Source organism: Atractosteus spatula, chromosome 2 (genome assembly GCF_055471065.1).
Source record: "Atractosteus spatula isolate fAtrSpa1 chromosome 2, fAtrSpa1.hap1, whole genome shotgun sequence".
Taxonomy (NCBI): Eukaryota; Metazoa; Chordata; class Actinopteri; order Semionotiformes; family Lepisosteidae; genus Atractosteus; species Atractosteus spatula.
Window position 1 is genome coordinate 62,554,001 of NC_142707.1, and position 25,352 is coordinate 62,579,352.

A 25,352-nucleotide genomic window follows, 5' to 3' on the forward strand; every position below is an offset into this window, starting at 1 on the left:
ACCCTACCTTACCCTTGTTCACAGACGTGGAAATGACCCAGCATGTGGTATTTGTTTGTGCTAGAATTCCTCAGGAATGTCAGACATGACTTTTCCTCATTGTGTTGCGATTTGGCTCAAGAAAGCTGATAGGATTTACGTCACTGGCATGACACCTGGATAATGCGTGCGTTCCAAGACTTTAATAATTTACACGCAGTGTTTGGAAGACGGGGGGGAGAAGATCCAACAGAAAGTTTAATTCACCAGCAGCTTACTCAGAGTTGTGTCATTTACACGAGAGCTTCACTTCTGTGAAATAGTGAAATCGAATCGATGCCGCGAGGTGCTGTAACAATCAAACGAGACAGATTAACCTTCTGGAGATATTATCAACAGTATTACAGGATTATATTACAGGATTCTTTTTTTATGATAAGCATTTTATGGCGGCTAACAAAGTCTAACAATAATCAGAAAAACAAAATATAATTTATGATTCCAAAGAGACAGAAGTAGTTAATTTTTAAGTACAATAAAGGAGAAAGACAAACAGCGACAAAACAATATGGTGGTTCAACATCCAACAAAAATCGTTCGTGTAATGCTAGTGTTGTCGATCTCCTAAGCAAATCGAGTTTTTTTAAATAAATACACGTTTCAACTACCAAACACCCAACTCCTCCAATCAAACTCCAGTTACTCCTCCTCCTCCCTAGAACCAAAACACACCGACATGTGCAGGACTCGCAGTCACGTGTTCGCGAGGGCTCTGAACACAACATATAGTCCACTGCCCTTTGATTGAAAGCTTAGCGGACCAATCAGATGCACGATTTTGGGATAGCAACACGGTAAATACAGATACCGCGTCCTATCACAAACCGCACAGAGCAAAGGGGGCGTATCGTATTCTACTAAAGAGTATGTTTACTTCCGTCAATACTACTGGGTACAGCTGAAATTCAAGAAACAAAGAGAAGTATCGTGGTAAGAAGAAGTGTTTTGTGTTAATGTTTTGTTTAGATTGTGTTACGCTAATATAACTAGGATGAGCCGAGACTCCTTGTTTATTTATACTTGGTGGTAATGTGGTTTTATCGTGTAATATTTAATGATGTCGAATGTTGTGTTTTAGTTTTTCGTTTTGCTACTGCCAATTATTTAAGGCAGCAATCTTCGCTTTCATTTTTTTAAGATCAAAAGCAGATATGTTGACCTTATCGCCAACTCTCTGATGCGCGTCTGTGTGGTTAAGGCAGTTGGGCTTGAGACACATCTAGTTTGAAAGTGGTACGCAAAGTAAATGGCAGCTGCTGAAGACTTGTGAGCGAAATGCCTGTCTTGAAATCCCAGGGTAGAAGATGCCGTTCTTGGGCCAAGACTGGCGGTCTCCGGGATGGAGTTGGATAAAAACCGAGGACGGCTGGAAACGCTTCGAGTTTTTCGGTGACGACTTGGAGAGGAACGATAACGACTTGGATTTGGAAGAGTGAGTACTAACCCCTTTCCCTCTTCAAAGTGTACTGATCTTGGGTACCTCTGATCGCTAACGCCGGTGAGTTGACTTACTCATGAGGTAAAACGGCATCAAATCACTTATTATGCTGCATGGTGTCTGAATGTAGAAGGGTAACATTTCCCTCTAAAGTTCTTTTATACTGTGAAACAGCTGTTACACAACAAGAACTGGAGTACCCTGTAAATATTCTACCTCATTTTTACCTGGCGTTTTTATCTAAAAAAATCCTTTTGTACAAAATGAGAAGGACGTTTTATTTCTTTTTTGCAATGCATAAAATAAGCTCATTTTTTTTCATACAATATGTTTTTGCTCGTATTGAAAGTCAGTGATGATATACATTTGTAAGTGACTGTTCAGCCTTGCACATTTTCAGTTAAGTGGTAATGAGCTGTTATGTTTATTGGGAAGAGATTTGAAATATTTCAAATTGGAAAAATGTTTAATAGTCATTGGGTTTTTTTTTGTGTTTGATGATGTGGAAAGGCTATATTTTATTATCTTTACTAGCCTCACAGGATGATAAAATGTCAGCCATCAATCAGTCGTGCAGCAGATTGTGTTATGTTAGACCATATTGATTGGTGACTGTTTTAATGAGATATTTTCATTAATTCTAGTTTAGAGTCACACTGCCAATAATTTAGTCGTCAATAAATTAGGGGAAGTGGAAGATATCACAGCTGCTTATTTTCTCTTGGGAAAACAAAATAAAAAGTAATGTTCTATGATTTTTGTCACGTGGAGGGCAGGGGTAATAACACACAACAGACGGATGAGTTCCATATGTATATCAGTGGAGATTTGCAAAAATGTTGAAAGGTGATTGGGGCTCTGGATGGATGTATTACTCCGTCAACAGAAGCATAAGTACAAAATAATTGGACTTGCTGTATCTTATTTTGATCAGATACGCACTGTGTTTGTTGACACTGAGTGGAAGGGTTTTCATTTACCACAGAATTAGTGCTAAATCAAGAAATAATCTTCTGTAATTATACTTTCCAGCACTGTTTCTGTTGGCTGTTTTTGATAAAGTTGAATACTTTTATCGAAGTGTGGATATGTATTGTGTGACTACACTGAAAAGAGAATGAAAGATTCCTCTCAAGTTTTTTGATTACTAAGGCCTGGCCTAACCCTTTTCAATTCACATAACAAAGTAACTTTATGAGAAGCCTGATTCACTTATATGTTACTTAATATTGACCTTTATTTTTTTTTTTAAAGAAGGAAAAAAGGGGTTGTTTCTCAAGAAAGCTTGCAAAGATCAGACAGGGAAACAGTCCTGAAAAGCAAGCGGCCCACACACAGGCAAGACAGGAAGCAGACAGAAAGCACGTGAACCCGTGTGTGAGATAATGCTGTGAATTAAAGATGATTTAGTTCCGTCATTCCTCAGTTTTATCTCTTAATTACTGTAGAGGTGAAATAAAGGCAGAACTCCGGAAACCAGGGAAGTGCTCTGGTGAGTGGTGTGGCAAGGAAGAACTACAGATAATTATATAGAGACACTGTGATCACTATAATTTTAACATTTATAAGGCTAGAATGAGGTAACACCATTTTTAAAAGCAAGAAGTAGCTCAGAAATATCATTTTTTGTTATTCTAAAACAGTGGTATAGATTACGCAGCATCGTATGTTAACATCATTTTTAAGTGACTTCACAGCATGGACCCAAGGCCTAAGCTTCGTGTGTGTGTGTGTGTGTGTGTTAGTTTGCCACATTGTGATTGTTATTGCGTGTGTTTAAATAGTGATGTATTACAATGTATTCTTTTAGACTCCAGGACGTCTGTGTATGATTTTTATTCTCATCCTTTCCATATCTATAAAAAACTAAATCATTGCAATTTTCCTTTCAGTACAGACTTGCTAACTCAATGTTAACTTAAATGTTATTTAGCTGTTGTTATGTCTACCATCTGTTTACTTGCTTAAAATGCTTTGTTTTATTTATATTTTGTGTATATATTTGTTTATGGAATACTACTAGATTTTAGGTTAGAAATCTTCTTGGAGACACATGAGCTACTTAACATTCAATAGTTTTATGTTCTTCTCTATGGGTTTTTCCAGTATGTAATGCAACATTTCTGTTATGAACCATTTTGATATTGATATTGTGTTTGTAATGCAGTGAATGTTAGAAAGGCTTACACCAGGAGTATTTACTGTTCTTATAGTAGCCCAACTAGGCCTATTTTTAACTGAAGTACTTTTTGTAAGAAACAGCAAATTTCTGCATACATGCATTGGAATATTTCTGGTAATTCTCTCCACCTCTTTAAGTAACATTCTGTGTATGTACTGCATATGTTTGCAGTGTTTTCTGCCCATATATTCTTTCCAGGTGTGTTTCCTTGTTATTATTTTGCCTCAGTGTACGGTATCTATTAAAAGCTTCAATATAATCACTAGAAAGGAATTATGCCTTGTATGCTTTTAGAAGTCATGGATTATAAATCATTTTGAAAATCACGGTCATGTGGAGACTGGCATTTTCTTGTCTTGCTGAGTGTCCAAACAGCTTTTAGTGAAACATGGAGTACTTTAAAATAATTCACAGTTGTTTAATCGGTTTACGTTCGTCTGTGCTTTTAGTCACTCATACCTCTGCTTAATCTGACTCATCCTGAAGCCTTAAGTGCATCTAAATAAATTCATGACAGTACTGCTAAGCACTATGCCTTGAAGGCTTAACTTGTGCACTGTATTGTTCTAAAAAGATGAAAATACTAAGAAATATGAATGCGATGCTGAGTGGACTAGCTTGTTGTGGCATGAAACTGTTCAATAAATATGGTGAATTAACGGTATATACTTATTTGTGCGTTTAAAGATCTTTAGGAAAAAAAATACCCTGTGCCAATTCCTTTAAAATACTTCTTCCACTGACATTGTTTGTGGGGGAATATTGTATAACATCCTAAATTGTATATCCTATCCTAAACAGTGTACAAAAGATGTATTACTAAAGCTGTGGAACAGTTGCCAATTTATTGTTCCTGCTATTCTATATCTTTGCGCATTTTTACACATTTCTTTCAGTTGTCATTTATCTTGGTTAATTTGGCATGGTAAGAGTTTCCTGTAAACGGCCGTCTGTAAAAGGTCATTTGATAGCACAGAGGGAGGAAGATGTGGATAAGAAGTGTATAACGTGCCTAATGTGTTGCATGTTCTGTGAGATATACTGTAAGTATCCTGGTTGTTTTGCTTTTCTCATAAAAATGTTTTGTGGATGTGTTATAACTGAATTGTTCTTAAGTACACAGATTCTGAAAAGAAACAGGGGATGCAAAAATAGACTGGGTATAATCTTTGAATAAGATTTGAATAAGAATAAGGGAAAGGAAAGAAGTATCTTATTTGGCCTTTGCTCTACACACATCACAGATGATTTTGGAGCATCTGCAGATTCTTTCTCTCTCCTTATTTTCATCTTTGTCACTGTGGTAAAGGGTTGTCTCAGACTAAAGTCCCTAAACATTGTTCCAACACTCTCACATGGAGGAGGTAATATTGCCTGGGCATGCATGGCTATCTGTGGAACTGGCTTACTCACACGAGGTGTAACTAATGATGACAGAGGCAGAATGAGTTCTGACGTTTGCAGAGATATTATCCTATTTAGAAGAATATTTATCAGTAATTATTTGGTACCACTTGACTGTGCAGAATAATAGTAATTCAAAGCATGGTGTGAATAACCAAGGAGCTCATCCGGAGAAGAAAGTGGAAGATCTGAGACTGACCAAGTCAATCATCAGATTGAAGTCTAACCGAGCGTGCATTTTACATGGTGAAGAGCCCAGAACATGCCAGCAGTGAGCAAGAACCCAGCAAAAGCTGCAGCAAAGGCTCAGCAAAGAATCTCAAATGCTTACACAAAGAGTTTGGTGAGGGCTGGGAGTTGCAGACGTCATGCTAATTTGATTAAAGTGGATCTGTCCAAATACTTACGGGCATCAGAAATCATTGGGTAGAACACAGAATACGTTTTTTTGTCATAATATGTTCAAATGAGCAGTATATGTGTAATTACCCAGACAAAATGTACACATTCATATTAATCTTCTGATTGCAAATACAAATTGCTTGACTATAAAGCAAAAATATATCGTTTTGACTTGTGCTGTTCCAGTACTTGTGGAGGGCACAATATATTATTCTTTCAGTAAGCCAGCTAATGGTCTTAATTCTCTCCAAGAGATTTTTCAAGCTTTGTGAATTCTGACACTGATTAGCTTATACTGTCCTCTTCTTGGCAGTCGACTGAAGTCTTTTCAGAAGCTGTTCTCTAGTGGAATAGCTACTCTAATTGGGATGACAAATGCTACTTGAAGGAAAACAATTCAGCACAGAATATTTAAGAATCCGCATACTGCATTATAATAAAACATGCTACACCTAAGAAATGAAATGGCAGTGACTAAGATGAGTGCATTTCATCTTGTTTTCTTTTTCAAAAGTTTCTTCTAGAAGAGCAAGTTTGGAATTTAACAGTCTCTGCAGATACAGGAACAGAGTAACGTATCACTACATCATACAAAGCGGAAATGCTATAAGAAGGAAATGCAATTCCATTAATATCAGGAAGAAATAGGCTTCTTTAATGTGTTACACTAGGTGCTGCATTGAGACGCGGTTACAGTCAAATGGAAATGACCAGTAAACGTCATCATCATTATTATGTCAACATGGGTCATCAGGTCCAACAAAAAGGCAGATTTATGAATGAGCTTCTGATTTGCACTGCTTAATAAAAAAGAAATATGCAGAGCCCTGCTATACTAAAGTCTTGCTCAGTAGTGGAATAATCCACTTCTCCACACTAGATATCCTGTGTCCAGGGCATAAATCTCAGTTCTCTTTGACTCTCTTTGTCAGGTTATGTAGGGTGCACAATACCAACCTGTCACATACTGTGTGTTTGGTCTGCACCATTTTCTGTAAGGTCTTTTGTTACCGTTGTAATATCTTGAGGTCGAGGCTGTTCATTTTCGTGTTAGGCCTCTGTATTATCTTTTAGTTCTGCATACAGGTAGCTTTCAATACATCATTAAATGAAGCTTTGGATTTCATTCAGAGCCTTAATAAGCTCTCGTTTTTAAACAGCTGACTGGGCTTGTATTCATCAAAGGTTTATCAAAGCATGTTATAGTGCCTTTGTGTGCCTGCAAGGGAGAGTGAGCTAAAGGTTGTTCGAAACCTTTTCCATGTGTTTTCTTGGCCTCCCAAAAGCATAACAGGCCACCAGTGAGTCCTTGTGGCAATTATTTGGCTTACTTAGGCTACAGTCCTGCAGAGTTGAAGATATTTGTTCACCACTATAAATATATTGTTTTATTTTAATTTAATTTAATTAGATAATTAAATAAATTTGTGTAATAATGAGGCATGATACTATTGGTTCATACAAAATAAGCTACTTATCTATTATAGATCATGACCTTTATTGAGCTTTCCTACTCATTAAGCTAACATTTGCGGTTCTATAGAGGGCTGCAATGTACTGCCATTAACATTAATATAATCTAATAATATAAATATATATTTTATAATATAAATTAGATTAATAAATTAATATAGTAAGTCATTCAGAAGTTGTTCTAGTAATTCATACTCAATTGGAAAGTAGTAGTATGGTACTTAGGTATTTTATTTTTAAAATGTCTTTCTGTAATGTCAGTAACCAACCAAAATAATGAGTAAAATCTATTTGCGAGGGTCACATCAGGGGGCTGACAACAAGGCAGTATCGGAGCAAACAGAAAAAGTTGATGTCATGAACCAAACCTGTAGGAAAATCTGGTTTCCAAGAAAAACCCACTTGTTTTGAGAAACAAGGAAAAAATAATGTAAAACAGCCACAATATGATTCGGTATAAAGATTTTGGAAAATCTGATAGTGTTTACTACCAGCCATATTGTAGTAGCGTCTCATGTCACATGTAGTATCAAATGAGCCCTGTTGCAGTGTAGTTACATGTTTGCTTGAGACCTGCACCTAAAACCTTAAAAGCCATTTGTCTGATGATGCTTGCTTTTACTAAATTTACACAAGGCAGAATTAGAAGTCTTTTCCGGCAGTTTATGATGTTGTGAATTCATCAGAGATAATTAATTGTAATAATTAGTTCCTTTCATTAATTGCTGAGTGCTTTTCATCCCTTCTATCCATTTTTAATTAACACTTAATCTCGTGCACAGTGAGCCAGAGCCTAAAGTGGCACATGAGGGTTGCAGAGCAAGACGCACAAGTCCATCACAAGACAAACGCACAGGCATTCACACACATATATATGCGCAACAATTTAGACATGTCAGTCAACACGGACAGTGTACTGATGTATAGCAGTGCAACTTAAATACATTGTAGTATTCTTCTTATAGATGTTAGCAGTGTGCAGCATCCCAATACAACACTGTGCTTTAACTGTAGAAATCGGAGCACCTGCCAAAAACCTATGTGCCCATGATAATAAAGTACAAAGTCCACCTGGTTGACACATGACAGGCATTATGCTCTTGAAGCCTCTGTAAACAGCAGTTCAGGTATACAGATGAGAAATTACATTTGGAAATTGATTTATCAGCAGCAAGCAGGCATTTCACCCTGCAACTCAAAACTGGCAGCCCACTGAAGCTCAGCGGGTGTGAGCCTGGTCAGTACCTGGATGGGAGACCTCCTGGGAAAAACTAAGGTTGCTGCTGGAGGTGTTAGTGGGGCCAGCAGGGGGCGCTCACCCTGCAGTCTATGTGGGTCCTAATGCCCCAGTATAGTGACGGGGACACTATACTGTAAACAGGCGCCGTCCTTCGGATGAGACGTAAAACTGAGGTCCTGACTCTCTGTGGTCATTAAAAATCTCAGGGCGTTTCTCAGAAAGAGTAGGGGTATAACCTTGGCATCCTGGCCTTTACGAATCGTGGCCTCCTAATAATCACTCTGCTCTCCTCCCCACTGATAGCTGGTGGGGAGCGTTCTGGCGCACTTTGGCTGCCGTCGCATCATCCAGGTGGGGCTGCACACTGGTGGTGGTGGAGGGGAGTCCCCATTACCTGTAAAGCGCTTTGAGTGGAGTGTCCAGAAAAGTGCTATACAAGTGTAAGCAATTAACACCAAGGGCACTATAGTTATGCCAGTTTGGGTTAATACCACCACTCTGGTGACAGTGCAGTCACTTTTTTGTACCACAACAGGCTGACTATATAGTGATGCACAGTAAGAACTTATTATTAATTATATAAATAAAGACAAGAAGAGGACAAAAATATTTTTCATAAGTAACTTCTTCATGCTTACAGTTTGCCGGGTCGTATCTGGTGTTTGCTACCTGCTTTTAACACCCTCTGCAGTACATGTCATCTGCCAGGTGTTTATTTACATAAAGAAATTAGATATCACAATTGTTTAGAATACCAATAGCCCTGAATGTTTTGGGTTCTAATTTGTAAACCTCAGACACATCTTTGGGTTGCTTTTGTGCATGTTGGTTTGATATTTAATAACCACATAAAATCCTCTTCCTGCAGAGAGGTGAAATGATTGTATCTGGTTTCTGAAACATGAATTTTAATATGGATGCTATCCAACACAGTACATACTCTGCTGTGCCATAAATACTTAGACTGAATTGTGCTTTTCATAGATGATGGAGGAATGTAAGCTGAACTAACTGAGCAATTTACATAAACCTGGAAAAAACAGCTTTTTGACCCATGGTGAAATTTAATAGGAAACAAATCGTATTGTTACTTTCATCATGTAATCACTATTTCCCAGAAGGAATGGCAGTGGCTTGCTTTAATTTCGTGTTTTGTGGTTTTTGTGTTTTTTCAGATGCATTTGTAGATTTCAGAGGGCTTTAAACATGAATGGCTCAAAACCAGCAATAACTATCAGGGTAGGGCACAGTATGAAACCAAGATCACTTCATGACACCCATACTTTCCATAATTGACTGCTGTACATATGTCATTTGAATGCCTTCTTCATGGGAGAAGGTTTAGCAGTGCATCATTTTATCTATTTTAGAACATACTACAGGACTGTCAATCAAAACTGTAACCTGAATATGTTTTTCTTGCCAAATATCCAGCTCTAGACTAGCCAGATGACCTTTTAGAGTGTATCTTACTGTTCTTGTCTTGTGCTGTATTGGAGAAAAGCATTCATTCTATCACATTTGGATTTAGCTGCTTGTTTTAACTCTACCAGGGCAACCAGATGCAATTCTAAGTTGTTTGACAGACTAATTTTTACACATCAGAACAAATGCTTGTAATGCAGTGCGGCATTACCCTATCATATTTTAGTGATCAGTCAGTTCATTTATGTAATGGGACAGCTGCTGATGGAGCAGTCAACTGTAAGGTTTTAATTCATGGATTTGGCTTTCTGGACATCACTGAACTACTTTAATCTTTCATCCACTAATAATTTATCTGGTATGTCTTTCATGTACAGCATGTTGGCATTGTGTTTGCAATTTAGGAATTATATCTTAGAGTTTGGAATATTATTGATATGTATAAGAAAACATCACAAAATAAAGTTACGTTTAATTTGAGACAGCATTGTTAATACCTGTTAGAGCTGTGGATGTGTATTGGAGCTGTACAGCTGGCTCTTAAATATCTCTTTTTAAGTAAAGGTGCATTTGGCTTTGTTGTGCTAAAACCGTTCTGCTTAAGCAGTCCAGTAAAAGCGGTGAAGCTCTACTGATTAACTTGCACAAACATTCTTGATGTACATTAATATTCTTTGTAGTCTGTATAGACATTGGAAATAAACCTGATAATTTCATGTTGTTTTTCACAAAAGTGTGAATTGAATATACTGTATGTATAGAGGACTTGTACTTAAAAGGGTTCTTTTTATAAATAGTGATGACAGAGAAAACCTAAAAGATACAGATGAGTTTTATTGAATTGTTTTCTTTGTTTTAAATTCACTATGATATATCCCTAATGCCACCTGAATAGCCAATTCCTAGAGCCAAAATAGGGATTCAAGACCATAGTCAGGGATTCTTAATAAAGTGCTGGTAATATCCTGGTTATGTGGCTGTCTGGTACCACTGAGAGCTCTTGAAAAGCCTCAAGAAAGCTTTCCGATCTATAGACATGCTTGTTTTCTTTTTACAGATGGAAATAATATTGATACTTTTATTTAATTTCCCATTTATTAGTTATGAAGTGATAACAACATGCTGGATGCTTTTTGCTATTAATATTTAATGTTTACTTTTTATATATTAAACCATTATAGTTAAAAAAGCAAATGTTCTTTCAGCTGTCTACTTTTTTTTTGTGAGAAGATAAACTGCATTGCTTTCTCTGCCAGACCTGCACTGTAGTGAGCTTTTAATAGTCTTCAGCCCAGTAATCTTCATTGCAGGGGGTGACTTCACTGGTGGATTAAGAGATTCCCATCTGTGGGGGAGGTTTAAGAAAATCTTCTTTTCTTCTTGAAGCTTTGTCCACATTGTTTCTTTAGTTTAGTTCATTTGCCAAAGCTCTGAACATAAAAGGTTTATTTTTCTTTAACCGTACTAGAGTTCTGGCATCTCCCTTAAGAGTATGCAGTTGGTCAAGGTTATCTGAAGTACCACATTCATGGTGTAAGAACTAATATTTATATTCAAGAGCAGCATTAAATAACCTGATAAGTTTCATGCTGTTGAAAAACAAGGATATATAATACTAATGAATTAATCAGATATTTGCAAAGCATAAGGACTTGAGGTACAGAAATGAATTTTGGAATTGTGTGCATTTTGTTACAAAATATATATATATAATTGTTTCTGCAAATCCTATATTTATATGAGGAATCGTCTCAGACTTGGCTCTCATTTATCTGTAAGCAACCATGTTAATCATCATTGTGACAGTGATGATATTACTCAATATTTTCCAGCTTCCTGAAAAACTTATGAATTAAAGCATATCTTCTCATCTTCATGCATGATGGTATTTTTTATGAATGCATAGAAATGTACTTATAAACCTAAAAACTGACATCTCGGAGTCTAGGCTTTTCTAATATAATTACCCCTGCATAGAAAATCGATGTTTTCTACCAGTCTCTTTCTCAGAATTGCTACAGTTTTGTGATTAATTAATTCTAGGAACAATATTTATTATTAATTTATATTGACGACAACAAATGAATAGCTGTGTCCACAGCAACTCACATTTGTGCTGAATTATACAGCTTGGCATTTTTCTAAAATACCTTGCTCCCACCTGGGATTTGAGCTCACTCTACTTTCTTGGTTCATGAAATATTATGGACATTGATAAACTGTAAATTATCAGAACAGAAAAGCAAACAAAAAAGAAGTATAGAGTTATATACAACAGTGATGTCAAAGTCTGTCTCTGTGGAAGGAACTGTATATATACTTATATACTTATATATACTTATACTTATATATATATATGAAAAAATTGGAGTACTCTTTCATAAAATATTCATATCTCAATACAATACAAAAATACTTTTTAATAAAAAAAGCTAAGGCCAATTCACTCTCATCCAGTTGCTTCACGCAATAAAAAGTTGCCAGTACGAAACTCACCAGAATATTTGTTAGATGACTTAGAGGACACATCGAAAGGAAAACTGACACTACAATCCTCTTCTGTGAACATCTGAATACTGTGAAGTAATATGGTTAATTATTCTTCAGATAAAGTTTAATAAAGCAATTTTGTTTAAGTCATTAAGAGCAAGAGTAATGAAACCAATGAGAAAAAAAAAACGATACAGTAAAAATAACTATCTAGAACTAATTATGTGTGTAGCGGAGAGAACTGTAGCATTAATACAAATTTTAGGACAGTTAAAAACCAGACTTAACTTTTATGCTGCTGTGACAGTCAGGGATAGTGGTCCTCAGAGCTGGGCTTTTTAGTCCTATACCAGAAACCATAAAGAACATGGGTGCAAGAAGCATCTTCAAGAAGAAGTGTCAAGGTGTAGACTTGTCTACACTGGTGTAGACAGTTGATCATGATATTTATTATAATAATAATAATAATAATTGCTTTTCTGGACACTCCACTCAAAGCACTTTACAGGAAATGGGGACTCCCCTCCACCACCACCAATGTGCAGCACCCACCTGGATGATGCGACGGCAGCCATAGTGCGCCAGAACGCTCACCACACATCAGCTATCAGTGGGGAGGAGAACAGGGTGATGAAGTCAATTCATAGATGGGGATTATTAGGAGGCCATGATTGGTAAGGGCCAATGGGAAATTTGGCCAGTACGGCGGGGTTACACCCCTACTCTTTTCGAGAAACGCCCTGAGATTTTTAATGACCACAGAGAGTCAGGACCTCAGTTTTACGTCTCATCCGAAGGAAGGCGCCTGTTTACAGTATAGTGTCCCCGTCACTATACTGGGGCATTAGGACCCACATGGACCACAGGGTGAACGCCCCCTGCTGGCCCCACTAACACCTCTTCCAGCAGCAACCTTAGTTTTTCCCAGGAGGTCTCCCATCCAGGTACTGACCAGGCTCACACCTGCTTAGCTTCAGTGGGTTACCAGTTGTGAGTTGCAGGGTGATACGGCAAGCTGCACAGCTTGCAAACGGAGAATATGTACACTCTGAAATAAACACCCGCTGCTTCAGAGTCTAAACACTTTGCCAACTTTGCAGAGCCATTGATAGCTATACCATTTCCCAGAAGGCAAGCACACAGTGAAGTATGTAATCTTGGTTCCCCTACAGGGGCTTTGACACCCCCGAAATCTTTTAACTTTTTCTCATTCTCCCTAAGAGTTTTTATCAGTCTTTTTCATTGACACTCATTCTCTTTGTATTCGAAATGAGATCATCCCTTCAATTTGGGTCACCCCATAAAGCCTGCGGTTTAGTTTAGTGCTACTTCCTTTTATACATTGAAGCCCATCTTCAATTAATTGCAACGGTCTCTCGTAAACTTTGTCTCCTATTTGTTGGCCATTCTACTCTGCTGTGGTTTCTGGGTGATTCCGTTCCAACAGCCACTAGTGTGTTATCGGGATGTGTAGTTCCCCCTGTCATAGATATCCAAGACTAAATCTCTCTTAAAAACCCTCGTCTCCTGCTGCCTTTCAGATGCTCCAGCTCAGGTCCCCTGACACTTCCTAAATCTACGCCTAGTTCCTAGTTATGCAAGTGTCCTTTCTTACTGGACTTTCTCTCCTTCCACTTGCTCCTCCTTTTCCATCAGTTCATTTCCTAACTGCTCCTTCCAATGCAGGGTTACAGAGGGCTAGCAACGGGTGTAAGGCAGGGCACACCCTGGATGAGACGCCAGTCCATTTCAGGACACACACAGACACAAACACACCCACGCACACCAAGACCCTAGAATGCAGTTATCTTAGCAGTTTGTTTTTGGACTGTGGGAGGAAACCCACATGAACACAGGGAGAACATACAGAATCCATGCAGATAACACCCCAGTCCCAGAACTGAACCCCAGGACCCCAGGGCCCCAGCGCTGCAAGGCAGCAATGCTAACCTCTGTGCCATCGTGTCGCCTCTTCCTCCTTTTCCCTTTGGCCAAAGTGTGCGATTAAGATTGCCCTTTGCACTCCTGGAATGCATGTTTGTGGATGAAACTCTAGTACCATCTCCAATTTGGTACCTATTGCCCCAGTAACCATTTGTTTCTCCCTTGCTTTGGCGTATACAAGAAATTGATGTTTATATACACATCTGGATCTGTTTTTCCATTTTTTGTGCATCATTAGGTGACATTTACCATTTGGTTTCTGTATATAAGTATCTTAATAGTCTGGAAAGGAACAGACCAGTTACAATGTAGTGCATTCAAAACTGAATAAGGTTGGCTTTCCTTCCTGCATGCTCACTATTAATATTATTTAACTTTTTAAAGGCCGATGATGATCGCGTAGCACCTTTCATCCCAAAGTAACCCAAAGCACTTTACACATTGAAGGAAACTTATTTCATTCAGCTCCGAAGTGCAGTACCAACCGGAGTAATTTGCAGTAGATCTTATAAACTAGCAGCTCCAATACAGAACACATGAGGCAAAGAAGTGAGTAAGTACGTATTATTTGAATTATGGGGGGAATCTAGAAAGAAGAGATTGTACAAGCCCACAGTAGACTTTAGCCAGTTTTAACAATTGACCAGGTAGTTTAGTGCAGCATCCTATGGCCAGCTCCTGATATAGCACAGTGTCCTGGTCACTGTTCTAGGTCCTTGGTTAGGAGATTTTTGTCCAGAGAGAGGAACTCCATCTACTGGTCTACCAACATCCTTTTTCATTTCTGCGAGGAATTTCAGCAACCTGAAATTCCTTGGAGGTCTGCCATCCTCGTACAGCCAGGACGGTGTCTTGCTTGTGAGATCTGACGAGATCTGGCTAAAATGGGGTAACAGTGCATCAGCATGAGCTGCACGTGGAGTTTGACTGCCTTGCAAAAGAACTTCGGAATCGATGTGTCACTCATAACGTAAAATCTTATAACTTAAAATTGACTTTCCAATTTGGAATAAGCATATAAAATATTTACATTTAACAAGACCGCAAGGCAGTGCTTTAAAAATCATGCACAAAATTATACAAAAAGCACAAATATGCAGAACAGAAGGATTTGTAAAGGCCACCCGACTGCAGTACTAAGTGCTGCTTTCATTTGATATTTTTTTAAAGTTAAACGGCACTCATTTGAAAAGGGTAATGCTCAAAAAGTTCTTTATAAAAAGGCCTTTGAAAAAAAGCCATGTAGTTCATCATAGCTTGGCAGAGCATGTAGGTATTGCTGATTTTTATCTTTTAAAATATTTGATAAAGGTCCAGAAACCTTGATGCAATAACAACAAAACATTCTTCTTTACACAACATCTAATTTATAAATACATTTTCCCCCAAGTTGTACCTTTGCACAATGTACGTTTTGTTGTTAGCTGGCTAGAGTCCCATATTTATTTCTAACATGTTACTTAGCCATATTTTGTTTGGGGAGAAGGGAACAATGTCTATTATCATCAATTACTGCTTCACAGAAAAGTTATTGAAGTGTACTACAATAAAAAAGTTATTAATGTTCACTATAGAGGTGGAAATAAATGAATTAAATATTTGCCAGCATTAATGGTTTTTAGTGAGCATATCCATCAAAAGAATTCAGACCCTGGCACAGTTTTTTACATTTTGTTACTTTAAAGCTTATAGCCATAATACTTGAAGTAGTAATTAATATGTCACACACACAATCTACTCCACACATTCAAAGCACAAAAAGAAAAGAATCGATAATTAATATGAAGCACAAAATGAAAAGTCATGATTGTCTAAGTATTCAAACCCCAGAGTAATTTAGGTACACAAAATTGCTTTAATGAACCACATAATTAGCTGTAGCCTCTATGTATTTTGTGCTAGTGGTTCACATGATTGCAGAATAAATACAATATCTCTGAAAGGACATTCAGTCAGGGAGTGATTTTCAAGCAGAGATATTAAGCCATGAAAGACGCAGAGCTTTCAAAACGGTTCAGGGATAAAGTTTTAGAAAGGCACAACCTTAATATTTCTTTGAGTGTGAACCCGATCATTAAGCAATGGAAGACAACTAGATACTGCCTACATCCAAACCAAGCAGACAGAAGACAGAAGGAAATGCTGAGGGGTGCCACCTTGAGGCCAACAGTGCCTTTGAAAGAGTTATAGAGTTGTCTGAGATGGACGTAAATGTCCACGGGTCAACAATATCTCCATTTCTCCACTGTATGTCATTGAAAAAAAATATCTCGGATCCAGAATGGCACCAAAGCACCTTAGTGTTACAGTAAATATGTAGTAAAAGGTTACATCTGCCGCACACCCAATGAAGCCAATCATTCAGTTAGCACCATCTTCCCTACGTTTAAGCATTGTGGTGGTAGCAGTATGTTCTAGTTCCGTTTGTCATCGGCAAAAAATGGGAGGCTTGTCTGGACTGATAGGAACATAGATGAAGCGAAGTACTGGCAAATCTTAGAGGAAAACCTCATTCTGACTTAAAACTGGGGTAGAATTCACCTTTCAGTAGTACAGTGGCTTAAGGATAGGAAAGTAAATGTCCTTGCATGCTCCAGACAAACTCCCGACCTGAATCCTGTTGAGAATCTGTGGGAAGACTTGAAATCCTTTGTCCTTAAGAGATCCCCAGCAAACATGAGAGAGCTTCAGCAAATCTGCCAAGAGGAATGGGTAAAATTGCACCCAGTGTACAAGGTTCGTCGAGTCTTATCCAAAAAGACGTGTGGCTGTAATTGCTGCTAAAGGTGCTTCCACCAAATATAAAGATTAGAGATCTGTATACTTCTACATTTATGTATTTTAGTTTATTTCGGTTTAGTGTTTGCTGACAGTCTATTGAAACTTGTTACCTCTAAGAAGTCTTCAGTTTGAGCTTTCAGGATTTCAACACAATATTAAGTTGAAGAAAATCCATATGCATCAATTTATTTCCAAAATGGGACACCATAGGAAGGGTCTTAATACTGTTGCATGACACTGTATAGATTATGCACTTTCAAAAATTGATTTTTAGGCACATTTTAGAAAGGGTATGAATCAATTTTGATATACTGCAACTTGTATGATGTTACATCTTGCATACATTTATTTTGCTGTGAAAGAAAAAGATCTCAATATATTTTGAATTTAACCTTCATTTAATATTTTATTAAGGTATTTATGAGGTATTGCAATCCTTTGGGGAAGCTATACTACTACTACTGGTGATGATGTTGATCATGCTAAGGTTTGGTATTTTTACAAGGTTTTCCATAAATGAGTTTTCTGAGAAACTTTTTACTTAAATAGAATTTTACACTACTTTATCTCTTTCTTGTTTAAGTTTTGTTTTGGAGAAATGTATCACCATCATCAAGAAGCAGATAACAATATTTCCTGTCTAAATTCCATTTTGTATTTCGTTTTTAAATAGGCTTCATGATGAAAACAAAGAGAACCTGTTTTCAGGTGAAGTCTGTGAAGTTGCTGCAAAAAAGAGGAAAAAGGATCACTTTAACAACAATACAAAGTCACAATGTAAGTATCACTACTCTTTTAAAGGTGGTAGAAATGTTATCCATAAATTACTTCTTAGAATCACAAATATACAGTAGATGCTGTGGCTAAAGGGACATTTTAATACCAGTGCTGTATTAATGTCAGCATTACTGTGCTGAAGGCTTTGAATCACAAGCTGATACCAGTGGACTTTACACAGTGATCTTTTGATAAGGAAGGTGGTACAGTACCAGCAGTCAGGTACAGAGACACCAAATAATAAAAAATATGATATTTTTTGAAGATCCCTTATTTGATACAGTTTTAACAAGGAAGCAAAGGAAACAGGCAAATAGGATATGATATCATTATGTTGACTTTACAATCCCAGATCTACCACTTCTGAATTGTGTTGACAACACTCGTAACAAGCTTTATGTTGTAATATTCCACCAGCCTTATTTGTTGACCACATCGGTCTCATCTTTATAGAAATAAGTGTCATCCTTTGTAGTTCTTGATTCGTTTCTTGGGTAAATTAGGCCCTCAGAAATTGACAAAGAATACTAATAGATTGGCTCTTCTGAAACCTTGATTTTGTGATGCATAGTGTAAATCTACAACATTATTATAACATATGCTAACAACTTAGAACATAAATTAGCATAATTGTAAATATATGTTTATATGACAGGGCAAGTCGGTGGCTCTGTGGTTAGCATTGCTGCCTCGCAGCGCTGGGGACTGGGTTCAGTTACTTGGGTGCTATCTGAGTGGAGTTTGTATGTTCTCCCTGTGTTCACATGGGTTTTAGACGTGTGATCCAGTTTCCTTCCACAGTCCAAAGACATGCTGGTAGGTTAATTGGATTCTGGGAAAACTGTCCCTAGTGTGAGTGTGTGTGTGCCGTACGTTGGACTGGCATCCTGTCCATGGTGTACCCTGCCTTGTGCCTGTTGCTTGTCTGGTATCCCAGTTCGCATGCAACCTTGATTTGGATAAAGCTATTTGAAAATAGATGGATGTTTATATGATATGATGTTCGCTTTTTTTCCGAAGTTTTCTACCAAGAGAAGTGGATCTACGTTCAGAAGGAGAGCACAAGAGAGGTAAGTATTATAATAATAAGAAGAATAATTGACAGCCTTAAAGTTTATACTTGCAGTTTCTCAAAGCATTATAAAATAGCACAATAGATGCAAAAAAAATTGACCAAAAACAGGTACCAAATTGACTATGTGAAGACAAGGGCTAAACTGAATTATACTTTGAAAGGTCAATGAGTTTCACAGATGTGGTACTGCACATGAGAAGGCTCAATCCCTATTACTATTTGGAAGAGTAAGAAATCTTGAATGAACAGAGCTGGAGAATGCTCGTGCAATAAATCCTTGAAATGATCTGAAGCATCTCAAGTCATTCAGTGTTTTATATGTGAGCAGAAGAAGTTTGAAGTCCTCTAAATTTCACAAGCAGTCAGAACAGGAATTATGTGCTTCTGCGGACTGCTTTAGTTAGAACACAAGCCATCAAAGTCTGGATGTACTGAAGCCTGTACCTTAGTACCTTGGAAGTAGGTCTGGCTCTACAGTTGTTTAATCTAGCTAAAATAAAGGGTTGTATCAGTATTTCCCCAGAGCAAGGGTCTGAACGAAACAGTGTTACACAGACAGACAAAAGATACTTGGCATTCCTTAAGTGCCCTTCAGGGGGTCAAAAGTAACACCAAGGCTGATATCAAAACATCCAGAGGTTTGGTTTGAGAGGTGTCAGCAACAGCACATAAGTCCGTAACTGTTGTTAATAAATACACTTTTCCCAGTGGGAGTAACCTATTCTCACTGTGGAAGTAGATTCTTATAGCCTCATAAGTGTTTAAGTTATTGGCAACTCTTGTAATGATCTAAATGTGTAAGAACGTACTTGGTATAGATCTACATTCCTTTAGAAGGCAAAAAGAAAAGCTCCTAATATACAGCATTTACCCAGGGTTAGGCAACATGTCTTGTACAATGTTACTGTTTTACAAATGTTGTTTTACATTGCATGCATCATGGACTATTCTGGGTGTTTTATTTTTTCAGAGACATGGTTACTGCACATTAGGGGAAGCTTTTAACCGCTTAGATTTTTCCAGTGCTATTCAAGATATTCGAAGATTCAACTATGTTGTTAAAGTAAGATATCATCAACTTGTATTGCTTTTATATGCTATATTTTTGATTAAGCCAACTGTATAATGAAAAAAACATTTAGCCTAAAACATTTACCTCATCAGCAGCTTTATTTACATGGATCGTATGGGATGGCTACAGACACATAAGGGAGTGAGGACTTAATAAAGTGGTTTATTAATTGTTCTTTTAAATATAAACGTACAGTTTTCTCCTCATTTTTTTATTGTTAATGTGTATTTGAAATATAAATCAATGTTCTGTACTTCTAAGAATATTAAATGTACAATCCTGTTTTGATTTTAAAAAATCTCTTATGCAGTTCACATCTGCAAACATCAATTAATCTTCTTCGCATGCACCCCAGTGTGCTCCTTTCCATCTCCTTTATAAGACGTGGCATGCAGTGTTTGGGGAAAATTAAATAGATAGGTTGATTAATAAGATTCAGCAGCCCGTGTTAAGGAATAAACATGGAATTTACTCTGAAAGACATTTTTCTTTACAGTTGTTGCAGCTAATTGCAAAATCCCAGTTAACATCTTTGAGTGGAGCGGCACAGAAAAACTACTTCAATGTTCTTGAGAAGATCGTTCGAAAGGGTGAGATCTTAGAATACTCGGATGCCTCCTGCAGCGTGGTTATTCTTTTCTAAAGATTTGCAGTAAAGGGTGTTGGATACTGAAATTAAAGTCATTTTCAAACTAGGCCTAAGCAATTCAGTAATAAAGTCCTTTAACTGACGCTGTAGATATAAATGGGCTTGCCGGTTTTTTTTGCCATATTTTTGTAGACTGTCATTTTTAAATGTTGGATTGTGTTCGTGGTTGTTAGTTTTGTAAGATTCATGAAAAATGTCCAAGGGGAAAATCTTTGTTTTAAGGAAACTGTGACATAATATGCTTAAGCAGTAAATCAGAATGTTATTCTGTTGCGTGCAAGCCTTTCTCTTTGGATAATGGAGTGAAAATGCTCCCTTGGATGGTTGATACATTTGTCATTGCCTTGCCTGATGCAGTCCTAGATGACCAGCAGAATCCACGTCTGATCAAAGACCTTCTTCAGGACCTGGGCTCTACACTGTGCATCCTGATAAGAGAAGTGGGAAAGTCAGTGCTGGTGGGCAACATCAATATCTGGGTGTGTCGCTTGGAGACCATACTCAACTGGCAGCAACAGCTGAACAACCTTCAGATCCCCAAGGTCTGTCTGAGTTACAGTGCTGTTGTAATTAATGTACAAAACAATGGAGCTAGTAAAACGTTTTGAATTTGTGTATTTTGAATTAAATTAATTTATCTTTTTTTACAGAGGAAATGTGTTTAGCAACATTGTTTTTGGGTCTATTTTACAGCAAATTACAAATGGAATTACATTAAGTGACCTCCCACTCCACATGCAAAACAACATCTTGTACAAGTTTTCGGATGGCTGGGACATCATCAACCTTGGTCAGGTGACATCAACTTTGCACATGCTGAGTGAAGACCGACAACTGTGGAAAAAACTGTGTCAATTTCATTTTGCGGAAAAACACGTACGTTTCACAACATTTCAGTTTCACTTTTATATTCAGGTTAAAAACAACAAGGCTTTAACCTCTGCTTAAGATTGTCAACTGTATTTTGTTTTATATGTAAATGTTAAGCAATTCAAAAGCCAAAGTAAGCCCCTTTGAAATATACATAGTTTGTCCACTAGAGGGTTCTTTAGATATAAAATGGATAAACACAAGACCAAGCGCAGAGCCTATCAAAGCCTGCACATGTGTTATACATTGAGCTAATTATGATGTATGTGATAAACTACTCTTGCATCAGAAGATCAGAATCATTTTCCTCCCAGGTGCATAGCAGATCTCTAGGAAAGCAGATGTGTTATATCTTTCACTGATGCTGAAGTCCTAGGTATTTTTCCTAGTAACCACAGTTTTGAGGCCAAAACAGTTAACATGGAAATTAGCACAGGTGGCTCATGTCAACTGCTTATCTGCACTGAGAACTCTTTACTGTGGTTTCATCACCACACACTTTTATCAGTAAGAGTGAAGGCACAGGCTGTCAGTATTGCACAATTCATTCTCCCTGGACAGCAAAGTAAGGAATAGTCAGTTAAGGCCTCAGCTGGCTTGATTTCTTTTAGCAAATTCACTTTCTCAAATATCGTTATTTATGTCTATGAAACATTTTTAACTACTGCAAATGTAGATGCCCATTTCCACTCTTTCTACAAAATAGAAATGAATTCAATTTATCCAGACTTTTTACAGTGTTTTTAGTCTCTACATCTTTTAATTGTGCTCTCTTTTTTTTCTGTATTCTTAGTTCTGTAGACATTTAATTCTGTCAGAAAAGGGACATGTGGACTGGAAACTGATGTACTTCACCCTTCAGAAGTATTATCCAAAAAAAGAACAGTATGGGGATACATTGCAGTTCTGTCGACATTGTAGCATTCTGTTTTGGAAGGTAAGACAGTTTGCTCATTGCACTTGTCATATATTCGTTCTATAAATCTGCCTGGAATTGAGAATTAACTTAATTATGCAAAGAATTGTTTAGATTGAATAAAATATGTATATATAAATTTATATACTGAAAGTACAACATCTGTAAAGTATTAAAAAATTAATACTTATTCATATTAATATTTTTTAATATTCTGTATTAAGGATGATTGTCATCTTGAAACTATTGTTACACTCCTTTTCATTTCATGGTGAACCTCTCTTAAATTCCATTAGCTGGTCCTCTTCTAAATTGCTTCTTTTCTATCCTGCAGTGAGTTTGTCCTTCATTCCTCTGTATTTGGACCACACTTACTCTTGGCATCTGCTGCAATTCCTCAATCCCTCCCTTTGTTTTAGTTTCTAGAAATGTAAGATAACCTAAAATCTGCATGAGGAAATAACATTTTTGCGAGTAAGCTATGGTCAGTGCATGTTAACCCACAAGATTTGAGGAATTTTAACTCAAGCTTTAGCACATACAGTGCCGTGTTACACTGTTTTAAAAATAAATGTGCAAGAAATAATTATTTCAGTTTAATTTCTCTTGGAAATATTTGTGTGGAGATTATTAATCCTCAGATGTATTAATTTGAGGATTAGATGTTAGTTACAAAAAATGTATATACTGTATAAAAGATTAATTACATATAGCACCATTACGAAGTTGCATCGTCGGCTAACATTGTGTGTCACCTTTATTACTAATTGCAGGTTGTAGCTTAACAAAATGGAGATTTCAAATCATATAGCCAATAATTCATATTCAGTTGTAAGATTCCTTCAGTTGGATATTTGTAAGACTTTATCTTGCACTATGCATGTTAAGTTTGATACTTTTGATTGAAGAGGTAGGACATATAGGCACAAACATGTAAGTGTCAAGTCGTATTCTTTCATTTTATATAGTAATACAAGGTATAAGATAATTTTGAGAGCCCAAGAAACATCTCTGGATGTTGAAGAATAACTATATCTCTGTTTTTCGTCTGAGGGTGGGATACATTTACAATTTACAGTGGTGTCCTAGGGGGCTGAAACATGAGAACTTGAGTCCTGCCTTTTACTCTCCCTTTCTTCAAGTATCACATTCATTCTGTGACTGTGCCAAGTATGTTGTAGGAAATGAAGTATTAGATATGCAGATTGACAGTTATTTTTATTGCTCCCACCTACAGTATGTAAAATTTCCTACTTCCCAGGGTTCACGATTAGACGCTTCATTAACAGCTTTACAGAGATTCTGATGTTATTTGTGCCTTTGATCTATAATATAGGGCTGCTTCGTAGTTCCAAAACAGTAGAGTCTCACTCTAATATTGCTGAGCTGTAGAAAACCCACCTTTCCTTGCTAATCTTTAACCTTTCATGTTTCCCTTCATGCTTTACCCTTCTTCTACTCCTTCCTCCCTGACCTCAAAAGGACTGCCACCTTGCTTTATTATTCAAGGTACTTTCTCTGTTTTCATCACAGTTGTTCCTGTGTATCTTCTATTTTTCTAAGATTTGGGCCCTGAAACTCGATGATAGTATTCATTATGCATGGACATTTCATATGTGAAATGTGATTAATATCTTTAAGGCGGCAATGGTTAAAATGTTTTAAGGTCAGCGTTCTAAAATGTCCCAAGGTTTCTGAATACTTTTCCTTTTAATCCTTATTTGACACATTTAATTCAGAACAGATTGTGCTTTTAAAGGTTTATTGGCATCTCTTGTCATCTGTCACTTTCAGTTCAAAGATCAACCAGTAATATGTCAGTAATAACCAATAATTAATGCTAACAGTAAATGGACGCATGCTCTCCTAACAGTTTTTCTGTTATTCATGGATTGATGCAGTATTCTGCTAAGCAGTTTAATGTACAGCAAAAATGCTTATGATTAGCTAAATACCTCTTTGAGCTGCTGCTGCTGTTATACAATGCAAAATGTTTACTTTAATGTACACCACATTACACATTATTATCTGTTAAAATCAGAATTTTAAAAGTTTTGTGGCATCTCACCTAGTTATCAGTTAACTAGCTTTGAATTAAAACCAATAGAAGACTCGCACAGAAGAAATACCATCAACTTACTGGAATGTTTAAAAGCATAAGTTGCTTTTAGTTGAAATGCATCAGTTAAGAAAACAACTGAAATGAAACTATATGGGGGACATATTAATTCAGCATATAAGTTTTTTGTTCACAGCTTGTCCTGCTTTCTGTAATGCAGAACGTTCCCCTTGGATGGGATGATTAGTCCTGTGCTGGTACCCATTTGTGTAGTTGGGTAGTAAGCACCGTGCACACGACACTATATGCCTACTGAAGGAGTGCTGCTGGTATTAAGTACAGGCATTTCTGCTATAATGCGATAGTTGAGTTCCTGTAAAACACCACATTATAGAAAATAATGAAATAATATAGAAACCATGGGTTCAATAGGAATTAAGGGTTTGGGGGTAAAGAGTTGGAATTCACAATAACAAAGGTATTTTTCTATAGTAGTTGATCATAATATTCAATTAAAATATGTTCATTTAAATATATTAAAATAAATTCATTTTAAACATATTTAAATATATTAGTTCTGCATAATGATGGTGCCTATAAACCAAAAAAGGGTGCAAATATAGTTAAGACATGCTTCTTATCTAAGTATGCTTCAGTATTTACATGTCTAATCAGAGACAAGTTCTGCAGTGGAGGAGGGTGAGGCAGCAGTTTTTGTAAGAAACTGTTTTAACAATACACATTACTATAAACCCAGTAGTGCGAATGATATTACATGTTCTTACGTTTCTCTTGTATTTTTTCTCTCATATTTCTATCAGTGTTTCCTATGAACAGAAATATAGCCGCTGAACACAGATACAGGTACACACCCTTGTTGCATATGCAGGTTGGGCAGGGCCTGACGCCAATATGTAGGAGAAAACTCCAGTATCCCAAGAGTGTGTTGCAGTGCTGACGCTGCCTTGCCTACCACTGTTTTTACTCCACACGCGTCACATTGTAGCCAACATGCACCCATGTTATGGATAAAGACAAATCAATTGTGTTAGAGCCAATTTCCGTTATGGAAACATGTTATTGCCTAAATGGTTGTACTATGTAAATTTATGCATT

The 25,352-nt window shown here is 37.0% G+C and overlaps 1 protein-coding gene across 3 annotated transcripts in view; it reads left to right on the forward strand.

Annotated features, from left to right (window-relative positions):
* Nucleotides 1-730: 730 nt before the first annotated feature.
* Nucleotides 731-25,352, forward strand: part of fbxo25 (F-box protein 25) — a 28,592-nt gene continuing 3,970 nt past the window's right edge. Inside the window, exons 1-10 of one of the 3 annotated variants that reach the window (XM_088932747.1) lie at nucleotides 731-969; nucleotides 1,336-1,471; nucleotides 17,492-17,595; nucleotides 18,616-18,665; nucleotides 19,641-19,733; nucleotides 20,239-20,332; nucleotides 20,749-20,933; nucleotides 21,085-21,267; nucleotides 22,055-22,198; nucleotides 23,660-23,686. In XM_088932747.1, coding sequence (XP_088788873.1) covers nucleotides 1,344-1,471; nucleotides 17,492-17,595; nucleotides 18,616-18,665; nucleotides 19,641-19,733; nucleotides 20,239-20,332; nucleotides 20,749-20,933; nucleotides 21,085-21,267; nucleotides 22,055-22,198; nucleotides 23,660-23,686 — 1,008 coding nt within the window. In that variant the 5' untranslated portion in view covers nucleotides 731-969; nucleotides 1,336-1,343. Of the gene's footprint in view, nucleotides 970-1,335; nucleotides 1,472-17,491; nucleotides 17,596-18,615; nucleotides 18,666-19,640; nucleotides 19,734-20,238; nucleotides 20,333-20,748; nucleotides 20,934-21,084; nucleotides 21,268-22,054; nucleotides 22,199-22,511; nucleotides 22,609-23,659; nucleotides 23,687-25,352 lie in introns of those variants that run through there. The other 2 variants (XM_088932764.1, XM_088932756.1) reach the window with 2 other exon arrangements.